The 13,397-nt window shown below is 31.6% G+C and overlaps 1 protein-coding gene across 2 annotated transcripts in view; it reads right to left on the reverse strand.

Annotated features, from left to right (window-relative positions):
• The window catches only part of LOC107437618 (uncharacterized), a 164,395-nt gene that overhangs the window by 16,936 nt on the left and 134,062 nt on the right, over window positions 1-13,397 (reverse strand). For both annotated transcript variants that reach the window (XM_043044137.2, XM_043044136.2), the window contains exons 2-3: window positions 10,942-11,002; window positions 8,479-8,675 (exon numbers count right to left, since the gene is read on the reverse strand). In XM_043044137.2, coding sequence (XP_042900071.1) covers window positions 8,479-8,649 — 171 coding nt within the window. In that variant the 5' untranslated portion in view covers window positions 8,650-8,675; window positions 10,942-11,002. The remainder of the gene's footprint in view (window positions 1-8,478; window positions 8,676-10,941; window positions 11,003-13,397) is intronic.

A 13,397-nucleotide genomic window follows, 5' to 3' on the forward strand; every position in this document is an offset into this window, starting at 1 on the left:
AAAAAACGAAATGAAATTCGTGAAATATAAAAACTATTTTTTTTAAATTAAATTACAACATTATGTTTAGTTACAAATTAAACTTTTTTACGTAAAAAAGTTAAAGATTTTGATTATATTAATATATTCTTCTGATGGTATAGTTTAAAAATTATAGTGATCACTACACTCGGGAAGGTTAAAAATTTACCTAGTCCATAAATTATAATGAGGTTTAAAATTATTTATACAGATTAATACAAACATAAGTATCAATGTTTAGCAGATAGTTATTGTGTAATCAGACAAATTTCTTCCTATATTTGATCCAGGAGCTCCTTTGTTTTCTGGATTGGGTTCAAAATTACAAGACTATGGAGTTGAACATAAAAGTCGTGAACTCAAAAATTGAGACAGCTGTTCAATGACGGTTATAAAATTAAACACAGACAATAAAAAAAAATTTGAAATTTTCGTCAAAATTGCTTTTTGCTTTGAATGACTTTTGCTTTCAGCTATTCATCAATTTTAAAACTCAGTCAATTTTGTTCAGCCAGGTATAGTACATGGAATTAAAATCAAAGTTTTACTTCGAGTTTTAAACTTTTTCTTATTTTTTTCTTGACATAAATCTACGGAAAACACCCTTACTGCTTTCGTCAAAACTTTAAAAGCAGTTTAAAAAAAATAAAAAAGTGTGCATACTGGCGTAATTGCTGTTTGGAACACGTAATGCTTGTTAATTGTAGAAATAGAACAGGCGAAACAGCCTAGTCATAATTACGTAATGAAAATGTCATCATCATATGCAAATATCCATGAAATGTCTTTTACGAGAACAGAATGTTAATCACTCTGTTTGAGGAAGAGAATACAAATCATTCGATTAATTAGCTTCACGTTTGGTTAAGAAGCAGGCTGTCTATTGCGGGTGGTCAATTTAGAGTTGTTTCTTTCAGAGTATTGATGAATATAACAATATTTACTTAATTATATCTCTTGGGACCCAATCGAGAATATATTACACAACATTTGATTTAATTTAATCAGTTAAAATAATAGTTTATGATATTTGTTTATGTTTGTATGATTTTACAAAGCGTCTGTGTAAAAAGTTAATTGGATTTATCTGCGTTGATCGAAGTTTTTAATTACGATTAATAAAGATCGGTAAGAAAATTAATTTAATAATTCGGGCAGTTTTATGCCACATAAATATATAAATCCAATGGATTCTCTTTCATGACCAAAATGAACTATAAAAATATTCTACAATATGCTAAAATTTATAACGTTTGATTTGAGGTAATAATTAAAAAATAATCAGAAAAATTAATAGAATTTCATTTATTTAGTCGCATTTATGAGTTTATTTCCTTCTAAAATACATGTTTTTAAGTTGAAAGCTCATTTTTTGAGATTATTTAAAAATCGGGTCTGAAGAGATTATGAACATTTTATAGGAGAAATTTGAGTAAAGCAAAGAAATTTGAAGGCAAGTTTACGCTTTGAACCTGGAATAAAGTTAAATTCCAAGCGATGTATAATGCGCAAAGTAAAAAACGGACCACCCTGAATAAATTTAGATCGGATCTTCACTTTCTAGGACTCAAACCTAATGATTCAAAAGGGTGACCTCAAATATGCTAATTAATTAGTGCAAACTATATATTAAGTTACGAAAACAGGCACAAAAACGCACTTTCTCTGAATAAGCATACCTTTTTTTCGATGAAGTCGAATTTCTGACCCCCAAAATATAGGGGGGGGGGCGCACTCTAGAAAATATGATCCCATAGTTAGGTCAGGACAGAGGTCCAAAGTCTGCGCTCCTTTATGCTAATTTTATTGCTTCGTATTTCGCCATATCCCGAGAACTTTTAGGAGGAATTGTAAATTTTTTTGCACACAGTTATAAAATTCGTTGATCCAAAGATAGTTCCATACAAAATTTTGTATCTGATTTTGTGACTTAAAATATCGTCTGCACTAATTAATTAGCATTTTTGAGGTCATCCCCTTAAACATTCAAGATTGAGTCCTAGAGCGTGAAAATCCGATTGTAAGATCAAAAGTTATTCAGGGTTGTCTGTTTTTTTTTATATATTTTGCCCACTGTACGCTATCGTAAAAGTTTGGAATTCTGCATTATCCACATTTTATAGAATACTGAGACGCAGCCTGCAAAATATGAAACGATAAAACATTTTTCACATTCTATAAAATGCCAAACCAAAGCATGGGCGTCAAGGGAGTTCAATATTTGAAAGGTACTAAGTTATAATACACTTTTTTTAAAGCTCTTATTTTTTCTTAATTTATATAATGTATAAAACAATTGAGCAATTGGTATCCAGCGACTGATTCTCGTTCATGTTTAAGTGGTTCACGTTTTGCGAGTATTTATTGTTTTTGTTATTACATTGTTCTGGTATTGTTCAATGGTTCAGTTTTTGCTTTATATGCTCCAATCTCATGCATCTTCGATGCATGGGGACCAATGATGTAAAGTCAAGTGCTTTTGCAATAAAAAAAAATCAATTAAAATTTTTGAATTTGTTTTTAAAAAAATGCTAAGGAGAATTTTTGAGATTTTTAATCTTTGAAGGGTGCAAATACTACGCCCTCCACCTTTCACACCAGCAACGCTAATGAAGCAGGAGAAAAAAAAATACACCAGACATTCTTTTAAATGTATAGGTAATATTCTACAGAATGAGAGATTTAAAACTTTGTCTGTAACACTGATAATCTACTTCCTTAATCGCAGTCTTTCGCAATTCTTTATGTCATTAATATTTCTGAGATGAGAACGTTTTTTAAAAAGTAGCTTTATAATGATTTCTTTTTCGCTTCGCCTAAACAGCATGTCATCCAACAGAATGTCAAGGTAAAGTATAAAATTATTCTAAAATTTTATACTTTAAACAAAAACTGCAGAAATTATGTTTAATATGCAGATTACTGGTGTTTTACACATTGCCGTTAACATCTAGCTAAAGAACACGGGTTATACGCTATCCTAATATACTGTTGCCATTTTCTTTTGTTAGTTGGACAACCTTTCTGATATTATCATTTGCATCCATATCATTATAACACAAAATGAACTATCTGGCATTTCTGGATTGCCTTACTTTATTTTGATTATATTTTAAAATTTACAAACTTGACTGACTTCAGGAAATGGAACATTTTTGGCATGAAGAATGATATTAAATTTGTTTATCTAGTGCTATTAATGTTTGTGGCGTACCTTTGCACTATATACAGGGTGTTTATAAATTCCCGAACCCATTTTGATGTTTAATAACTCATAAAATAATGAAGATATAAACAAACTTATGGCATTTATTGATGGAATAACTCATATATTTTCCTTTTCAGGTTTGAATATCTTTACTTTCGTAAATATCGTCTGCGTGTGTGGTTAATTCAGATAATTTCACTTTCCAGTCTAAATATCTGTACTTTTCTAAATATCGTCTGCTTATTAATTGCATTTTTCTCTCTCTTGTTTTTGGCAACTATTGCAATGTTATGTTGACTTTTGATGTGTTTGTTCGATGTAGTACTTCTCTCTGTGATGTTTTATTCAAGCGGATATTAAGGAANCCTTTTCAGGTTTGAATATCTTTACTTTTGTAAATATCGTCTGCGTGTGTGGTTAATTTCAGATAATTTCACTTTCCAGTCTAAATATCTGTACTTTTCTAAATATCGTCTGCTTATTAATTGCATTTTTCTCTCTCTTGTTTTTGGCAACTATTGCAATGTTATGTTGACTTTTGATGTGTTTGTTCGATGTAGTACTTCTCTATGTGATGTTTTATTCAAGCGGATATTAAGGAGAATGCATACACCACAAGAGAAAGCACATATTTTATGGTGGTTCATAGAAACGAAATCGATAGTGCAAGCACAGAGAAATTGCAGAAGAATTTACCAAAAAGATCCTCCAAAGCAGCATCTTGCGGTGGGAAAAGAATTTTCTAGAAACTGGAAGTATCGCAGATAAGAAACGTTCCGGACGTCCCTGCACAAGTGATTTTGACGTTGAGCGTGTCAGACACGATCAAGTCATTTTTTACAGAAAAGACGGTCTCATCAGTCGTATACTTAGGCAACACCTCCTAGAAGTATGAAGGCCTCAGCACGGATCAATTTAGTAGTCCGATGTGACGAAGTTAACTGCGCAGTTGATGAAAAACAAGAAAGATGTCATTATGTTCGGGGTACTAAGCTGCGCAGTGGTTGAAAATATGACATATGTCATTACGTTTGGACTACTAAAGGATATTTATGGTAACCCGTGCAGAGGCCTACTCTTTTCTAGGAGGTGTTGACTTAGGCCTGTTGGAAAACTTCGTATTTCCACAACTAGAAGAGATTCAGCCACATGTCTTTTGCAACAAGATGGTGCACCACCTCATTGGGGTATCATCGTTCGTAGTTCTTTGAATGACCATTTTCCAGGAAGATGGATTGGGCGAGGAGGTCCAATTTCTTGGCCACCCAGATCACCTGATATAACGCCGCTGGACTTTTTTTGGGGGGATTTATAAGAGCAATGTTTACAGGAGAATCGTGTCGAGCATTGATGACCTAAAAGCCAGAATTACAACAGCAATAGCCTCTGTGGATGCCGACATGCTTGCCGCCACCTGGCGTGAAATTGACTATCGACTTGATATTCTCCGTGCGACGATTGGGGCACACGTGGAAGTTCATTGACAAGGGTCATGAAGCCTTTTGAGTCTATCTAACCATTTATGTTATTAATTTTAATCTATCTTTATTATTTTATGAGTTATTAAACATCAAAATGGGTCCGGGACTTCATAAACACCCTGTATATATTTCTCATTTGCTAGTTTTGCTATCCTGGTAAGCTTTCGTTTCAGAACAAGTTAACGAGAAAGATGCCTTTTGCTTGAGGGTATGCCACTTACATAGTAAGTTAAAGGACAAATTCAATATAATTAGGTACAACTAATATCTCCGATTTCATAAATTGGACTATGTTTTAATGCACACTACAGTTCTGAAATCAAAATTTGTCTGCATTTCGATTCTACAGATCTCAAACAAAATCTTCTATGCATTTCAATACTACAATGCCTAAAGGAAAATTTGACGGTATTTCACATACACGGTTCCTAAGCGAAAATTTGCCTGCATTTCAAATATTACTGTTCTGAAACAGAAATTCTCTTGCATTTCATAAGTACGGTTCCGAAACTGAAATTTGTCTACGTTTCAATATTACAGTTCCAAAACGAAAATATGCCTGCATTTCAGTACTACAGTTTCGAAACGAAAATGTGCCCGCATTTCAATACCGAAACGAAAATTCACCCATTTGAATACTACAATTCCAAAAAGAAATTTGCCCACATTTCTATAATAGAGTTCCAAAACAAAAATTTGCCTTCATTTCAATACTGCAGTTCCAAAATGAAAATTTGCCAGCATTTCAAAACTACAGTATGTTGATATAATTACGATTAATGTACGAAACTAGATTATTGTTCAAGATAGCAGATTAATGTATAAAAATGTATAACTGGGTGACAAGAGGGCGAAATTGCCTTGAAAAATGATTAAAATAGTCCCCAAACCATTAAAACTGAGCATTCATTCTTAAATTTCAAAAACTGGAGATGGGGAGAGGATCTCATTTTCCTCTATTGTTGATTGGGTCTTGACTCATTGTCAAATACGGGAGGAAAAAAATTGCAAAACGGAAGTACAAAACTAGATAATTGTTCAAGATAGCAGATTAATGTACAAAAATGTATAACTGGGTGCCAATTAAGAGGGGGGAAATTGCTTTGAGAAATTATTAAAATAGTCCCCAAACCATTAAAACTGAGCATTCATTCTTAAATTTCAAAAACTGGAGATGAGGAGAGGACTTCATTTTCTTCTATTGTTGATTGGGTCTTGAATCATTGTCAAACACGGGAGGCAAAAAATTGCAAAACGGAAGCGATTTGAGCTGAGTTTGAAACCAAATGGTTTATTTGAGGAGGCAAAGTCTATTTATATCATTTACTATCCTAAATAGTTACATCATAGTTCGAAACAAGCCATAAATATCAATCATTAGTAATGCTCAAGTACCCTTGACGACTGCATCAGGCATTTATTTTCCCGTTACAACTATTAGTATAAGTCAAAGTACTCTTAATTCTTCGAAGTTAGTGAAAGTTTGTGTAATGTCTCAATTTGTTCTTCATCAATCAAAGAACACAAAATTTGTCTTTAACGGTGCGGAACTAAGCGATCAGTTAGAAAACTTCATAACTATTCTGTCGTGTATAGAACTAACGAAACACGCTTATTAATGTAGAACTGTAAAACTTCATATTTTCTACAAGGAATATGTAAAAATTAGCTTTCGAATTTTAAAAATTTTTACTTTTGAGTCATTTTTAGTTCGAAAAAATGCCTTAATTTATGTTATTTTTATTTAAAATGGCACCATTTTCATACAAATGTGGCTTTAGTTAATTAAATGATGATAATCCAAATTTTCAAATTATTAAGGAGATTTTTGAATTTTAAACAATTTTTACTTGTGAGTAATTTATAATTCAAAATATGTCTTCATTTATGTTATTTTTATTTAAGGATGGCACATTTTTTATGCAAATGAATGTTTTTTGGTAATATAGTCCAAATGATAATCCAAATTTTCTAAATATTAGGAGAAATTTTTTCAGAAATACCGCGTGGTTTTCATGACGGCAATAAAATTTTTTGTGTATTATACTGTTGAATATAACTGAATATATTAGTTCAGCAATAATATAATAACAGTACATATTTTTAAACAATGCAACAAAACAGCTTGAGGTAAAAATGTCACTTTTAGAAGAAAAAAAAGTCTTTCCTTAAATTATTTTAATTAATAATTTTAAGATTATTTCAGATTTATTTTAACATTAGCTTCATGAAATTGACTTGTACTAATGTTCTTTAATGGCAGGACTTTTCTTTCAATATTAGACAGAATAGACAAAAAAATTTAACAAAACAAAAAAGTTTTGGACCATATTGAACGAAAATATCGTTCAAAATTTTTGCAAACTTGGTATGCTGATAAGTTGAACCATATTACTATGCAGATTAATCCTACTTAAACTTGAACGGGAACAGTTCACCTTATTCTGGGGGAGTCAAATTTGCACTATAATGATTTTCAATGTAGCGATATTATGGTTCAACTTTGAAACAACGTTTCTGCGAGTGAAAAAGCTTAGTTTGGTTAAAACATAGTCTTCTCATGAAAATCGGTTCAGCGTTGAACAATTGTATCACCATGCTTTAAACTTATGAACAAATAAAAATTATGAAGAGTACTCTTATTATTCTCTGTGTTAACCTATATTACGGTCCAATGTTGAACCGATTTTTCAGACAGCGCATTGAAAAATTGATTCGAACATAGTTGGGTCAAAACACAGACATCTTCTCATAAAAATCAGTTCAACGTAGAACAATAATATCCCTACTTGGAACCATAATACGGGGAGAATTTGATGAAACCTTACTGTGTTGAATTACATGTTTTTTTTTCCAAGTAGAATAGTATCACGAAATCAAGTTGAGACAATAGGATGATATGGTTCAACTGCGCCATAATAGGTTGCATTAAGTTTGATCTATTATGGTTCATCCATGCTCCAAACTTTTTTGTAAAGTAAAATTATGAAGTGTACTCTGTTATTAATCTCTGTGTTAATCTATATTATGGCTCAACGTTCAATCGAATTTTTCTGACAGTGCATCGAAACATTGACTAGAACATAGTTGGGTTAAAACACAGAAGTTTCTTCATAAAAATCGGTTCAGAGTTGAACAGTTGTATCGGCACCTGAAACCATAATACGGAGCAAATTTGGTGGAACCTTAATATTGCGTTAAATTCCAGGTTTCCTTTCAAGTTGAATCATAACATGATGAAATCAAGTTGAGAGAATACGATATGTTTAACTTAGCACCATATTAAGGTTGCAGTAAATTTGATCGATTATGGTTCACCATGCTCCAAACTTTTTAATGGAGTAAAATTATAAAGTTCACGCCATTATTAACCTCTATGTTAACCGATATTTGGTTCAACATTAAACCGATTTTTCTGGCTGCCGATTTTTCTAAAAAATTGATTAAAACATGTTTGGGTTAAGACATAGAAGTCATCCCATAAACAATAGTTCAGCCTTCAATAATAGTATCGGTACCTGGAACCATAATAGGGTGCAAAATTGCCGAAGCATTAATAATGTGTTGAAGAATTTCAATGACTCATTTTAAGTTGAATTATAATATCATGAAATCAAGTTGGGGAAATATGATGATGTGGTTAATCTTAGTATCATATTGAGGTTTGCATTACTTAGTATAATATTGCATTAAATTTGATCGATTATGGTTCATGAACTATTTAAATGAGTATAAAATTTAAGTGAATGTAGATAAAAATGCACTTACCTTTCTGACTTGTACCCCACAGTACCTTGGATCATCTTTTTCTACAAAAAGGTCAAGAGTAAGTGTTGTTGTGCGGCCTCCTCTACCCAGGGCAACGCATGGTCCTGATCTGTAATCCCTAGGATGGACTAATCCCCTAAATGGTTGTTGTGTCGTTACTTCAATTATCATTTGGCCTCGCTCGCACCTATGTGTTACTGTAATTGGAAAAAAAAGAAAATGTAATTATGTAAAATATCCACATCTTATAACAATTGTAAGTTTTTTACGTAAAAATTTTCCCAACAGCTATAATCAAAAGTATAAAATAGATTTTTTATGCATATTGAAATTGTACTTAAAAATTTCACCACAGGTTTATCGGATTTATGTAGAATATTTCGTAAAGGCCACCCTTAATCTCTTACTTTCTAATCTTCTTCATAAATGAAGTCAAAAAGTCTGCATATTAGAATCAACAAATTAATATTGAAGCAAGGAAGGAGCAAAATTGTTGTATAAAATTAGCATAAGTAAAAAGAAAAATTACATATTGAAATTGCGCTTTACTTCACCACAGGTTTATTTAGGATGTTACGTAATAACCGCCATTAATATATATTTTTGAATCTTTTTCATAAATGAAGTCAAAAATTTGCACATTAGGGTTTACAAATTAATATTTAAGCGAAGACGAAAAAAATTGTTGCTCTAACCCATGATCTGTCTACCACTGAGGATATTTTACGTCATCACTGTGGTCAGTGCGAGCCGGTTGATGAATTCGTATCAACCAGTCATCGCAGGGATTCGAAACCGGTTCACCTGATTGGAAAGCGAACTCTCTATCTCTGAACAACCACGGCTATTATTATTTTATAACCGTCGTTGAACAGCCGACCCAATTTAGGGTTTATGGCTACTAATATTGAACTCCATAGCCTTATAATTTTGAACCCAATCCAGAAGACAAGGGAACTCCTGGATCAAGTACACGAGAGAAACTTGCTTTCGTGGAGGATTTCTTGATGGAATTAACCGCATTTGCGTTACATGGAGAGGGAAACCTTACATGGTAAGCCTGATGGCAAAGGGACTCTAACCCATTATCCGTCTTCCACTATGGATATTTTACGTCAGCACTGCGGTCGGTGAAAGCCGGGTGTGCTATTCAAATCAACCAGCTATCGGTAGGTTTGAACCCGGGTCACCTCATTAGGAAACGAGAGCTCTATCCCCTGAGCCACCAGGGCTCTAGGAGGCTGTTATTAGAAAAATCCGCTAACTCCATCAGTTTTTTTTTTTCATTAAGCTTTCCATACTTGTGATTCGAGGGATTTCGATAGGACTTAAATTCTCTCTCGTTTAATTATTAATTTATGATCCATAACGCGTAGAATTTTCTTAATTTTTTTTCATAGATGCGAAAAATCTGGATTAAGGGCTGTGATTACGGGGCAATTAATATATTTATTTGGTTATAACTGATCAGAATAATTTTTAAATCAAATTTATGAAATAAATGATAAAGAACAACTTGAGGGACGAAATTTCGTTCTCAAAAAGCATAAAAGAGATCAGATATGTGCATGCGATAAATAAATGGAAAATGATTAATTTTTATAATACATAAATGAACATTAAATTCTAAGTGGTAAAGCAGATTAAAAAAAAATTTTGCGCTGAATTTTTGGTATAATAATCACATCTGACAAAAATATAGTCCCTGTTCAGTTAACTTCGATTTGGAACCTGATTTTCTACAGTGTTTCATCAAATTACATTAAATTGATGGCTTAGTCTCCTATAAACAAAATTCAGATATAATGTGGCAAACTCAAGCAAAATACGTAGATAAAGCATTTAAAGTAAACAAATATAAGTGGTTTTAGAAACCATATCTGACCGAAAAATAAAAGGAAGAAAAATAAAAATCCGTTTTTGATTAAAGTAAACAAAAATAAATAAAGTGCAGTATCTATTTGTAAAACATTTATAAGTTTAGAATAAATATAGAATTTAATGGCACTAGTGTAAAGCTATGCGAATTCTATCTAACTTATCAAGCTATAACGGTGCTAAAAACTAAGTCTGAGGAAAGAAAATAAAGAAAGAGAGTTAACTTCAAAAAAAGCATTATATTCATTTAAAAAAAAAGCTAAGAAAACACTGAAAAGTTATTACTTGATTAAAAACTTCATTTCAAAAATATATAAATTGGAAAAAAACAGTCGACATGTTTCAAGCGCTCAAAAACAGACGCCCATTTTCAAGCCCTGCCAGACGTGAATGAGAAGAAACAAAAGTGATTTGAAAAAACGTTAAGTCGCCTACGAATTCAAATCACAAAGGAAAGTTTTTAACCGTGTAATATCTTACCGCTTAGGTTTCTTGAGATTATTTATTTAATGAAAAGGTGTTTAATATGCACGGTGGTATTCTAAAAACGGAAAATGTGAATAACCCAGGCGTAGTTTAACTTACCAACCGGTGTGAACTCCTCCTCATCATATGAATCAGCAAAAAACTGTTGTTGTGACTGGCCCTGCAAGAAAAAAGAAACAAAAATTATTATAAATAGATATATTTACATATTTTAACATATTAAAACTTCTTTTACAAGATTCAATAATTATATTAAATTATTAAAATCTCTTTTTTATGTATTAGTATTTTTAATATGTTTTTATAAATAAAACTTTACTTATTAAACTTATTGTCAGCTGTTTATACCTTGGAATAATAAATTATTATATTTATTTATATCTCAGATTTATAATCTTAAACAATAGTTTTTTCAAGCATGGGAACAATTTTTTTTCGGTAAATTTATTTATCGCCTGATGAGAAAAGGAAACAAACGAACTGTATTTTACATAGCTGCTGTTTTTTACATAACTATTTACATAGCTGCTGTTTCTTTCGAGTTAAGATTCTTCGTAGTGGTAATTGATCTTATTATTGTAAGCAAGAATTATTTTAACTGCGTAAACACTTTATATTTTTAAAATAGAGCTCTTACAAATTCATTTAAAACATTTATATTTAGTGGTATCCAACCCCCAGGCAACGGACTGTGGGTTGGGTACCGGGCTGCACAAGGAATATTAAATTATTTCCGATTTAATTACTGTGGTGTATTACTTTCGGGTTTGCGTGATTTTCCATGAACGAGTTAACCGGGAGCTGAGTGACGTCACCCAAATATGCACCAATACTGTAATATAACTGTATTTTAATTTGAAAGCAATTTAAATGCAATCAAATTAAAATTATTTAATCAAAATAATCTAAAATATAAACAGTCAACGTCCCTCAGCAGGCCTCGGAAAAATTATCAAACGTCGACAGCGGCTATAGTAAGGTTGGTGAGAACTGATTTAAATCATTAAAAATGAACTTTGTTAAGGAAAGATAAAAGTATTGACTTATAAATTTTGCAAACAATATTAAAATAAAGAGAAAATCTTCAACGAAAAGCAGGAGATTCGGCAAGTATGATTTAATAATGTTTTGTTTTGATCTAAATTTTATAAAATCGTATATTTAATAAAAAACGTGACATTAACTAGACTAGTCAAAGATGTTCTTTTTCAAAGTGAAGGAATTACGACATTGTAATAAGTCACAATATCAAATTGCTCAGGAGAGCTGTATAGTGAAAAATACAATTAACTCTATAAGTAAGCAATGTAAACATGTATTTAGTTTTATTATACAGTTGCGTTTCCGGAAACGTGCTGAGTTCTTATTAACAACACAAAGGAAAAGTTTGAAAAGAGAAAATTGCACCTTTGGAAAAAGTGTGGTTTATCACTTTATTACCTCAAGTCCTTCAGATTTTTTTTAAAATGGTGGGCTTGGTAATTCCTGAAATTTGTATACTATTTACTGAAAAAATTCAACAGCTGCTGTATCACTAATGTATTTTCTGCTAATGTAGATTTTTTTTAAAACGAAAACTGAGGATACTGAATATAAAATGCCTCTGAGCAAAGGAAACTACACTAGTTATACATGTAAAGTTAATTTTTTTATTAAATTGGATAGAAACTGGAAGAATATCAAGTATGAAAGCCACACTAGTGCCTAGTGTGAGTAAATACAAGTTTTTATTTTTGCAAAAGCTACTTCCATCTAAATGTGCTTTATCCTTCTGATTTCTGCGTATTTTATGCTTTTATGAAAATATTGTCAAACATGCAAATTGGGGAAAAAAATATTCCTTTTTTCTTAAAACCATATTATTAGTTGTCCCTATTCATACTAAAATTTTCAAAAGAATTGGAACCATCAATGCAAATTTAAAAGTAAAAACGATAATCTATTTTAAGAATTTTTTTCCGAAAGCAAGTACTTATTCAGATATAAAATTTCTGCATTAAAAACATCTGAAATCAAAATATTAAGATTGAAGCATTAAAAGAAGATTAGATCAAACTGATATCACCTACGCCGTTATTCAAAACGTACGGCCACGGGTATTAAAAAGAAAGCGATGAAGAAAACCTATAATCAATTCTGGTAGCATATCTTGTCGTAGCTTTCTTCCAGTGTTTACTAAAGTATTTCCTGATGCAACAATTCTTATTTTAAAGGCCATCACATTTATACACAGTCTCTATTGTTAAATCTTCAGGTAAAGTGTTCATTTAATTTGTGATTAGAATACGTAATGTTTGGCGGTTTTGTTAATCCCCGTTGTATCTTCGCGATGCGTGGAGATTTTGAACAATTACTTCAGGGCTTTTCTTCAAATATTCCAGAGAGGAAAACTTAAGAGCATTTTTGCATTTATTTCAAAACAGCAATTAGTTTGCTGAACGCGTATATGTATGAAAAAAGGACCGATTCAAGTTTTGCAGTTTCGACTATATATGAAATGTCTTCGTAGACTTAACGATTTCTATAGTTCAAAACTATAAAGTACTTGATTTAAT

Source organism: Parasteatoda tepidariorum, chromosome 10 (assembly GCF_043381705.1).
Source record: "Parasteatoda tepidariorum isolate YZ-2023 chromosome 10, CAS_Ptep_4.0, whole genome shotgun sequence".
NCBI classification, from domain to species: domain Eukaryota; kingdom Metazoa; phylum Arthropoda; class Arachnida; order Araneae; family Theridiidae; genus Parasteatoda; species Parasteatoda tepidariorum.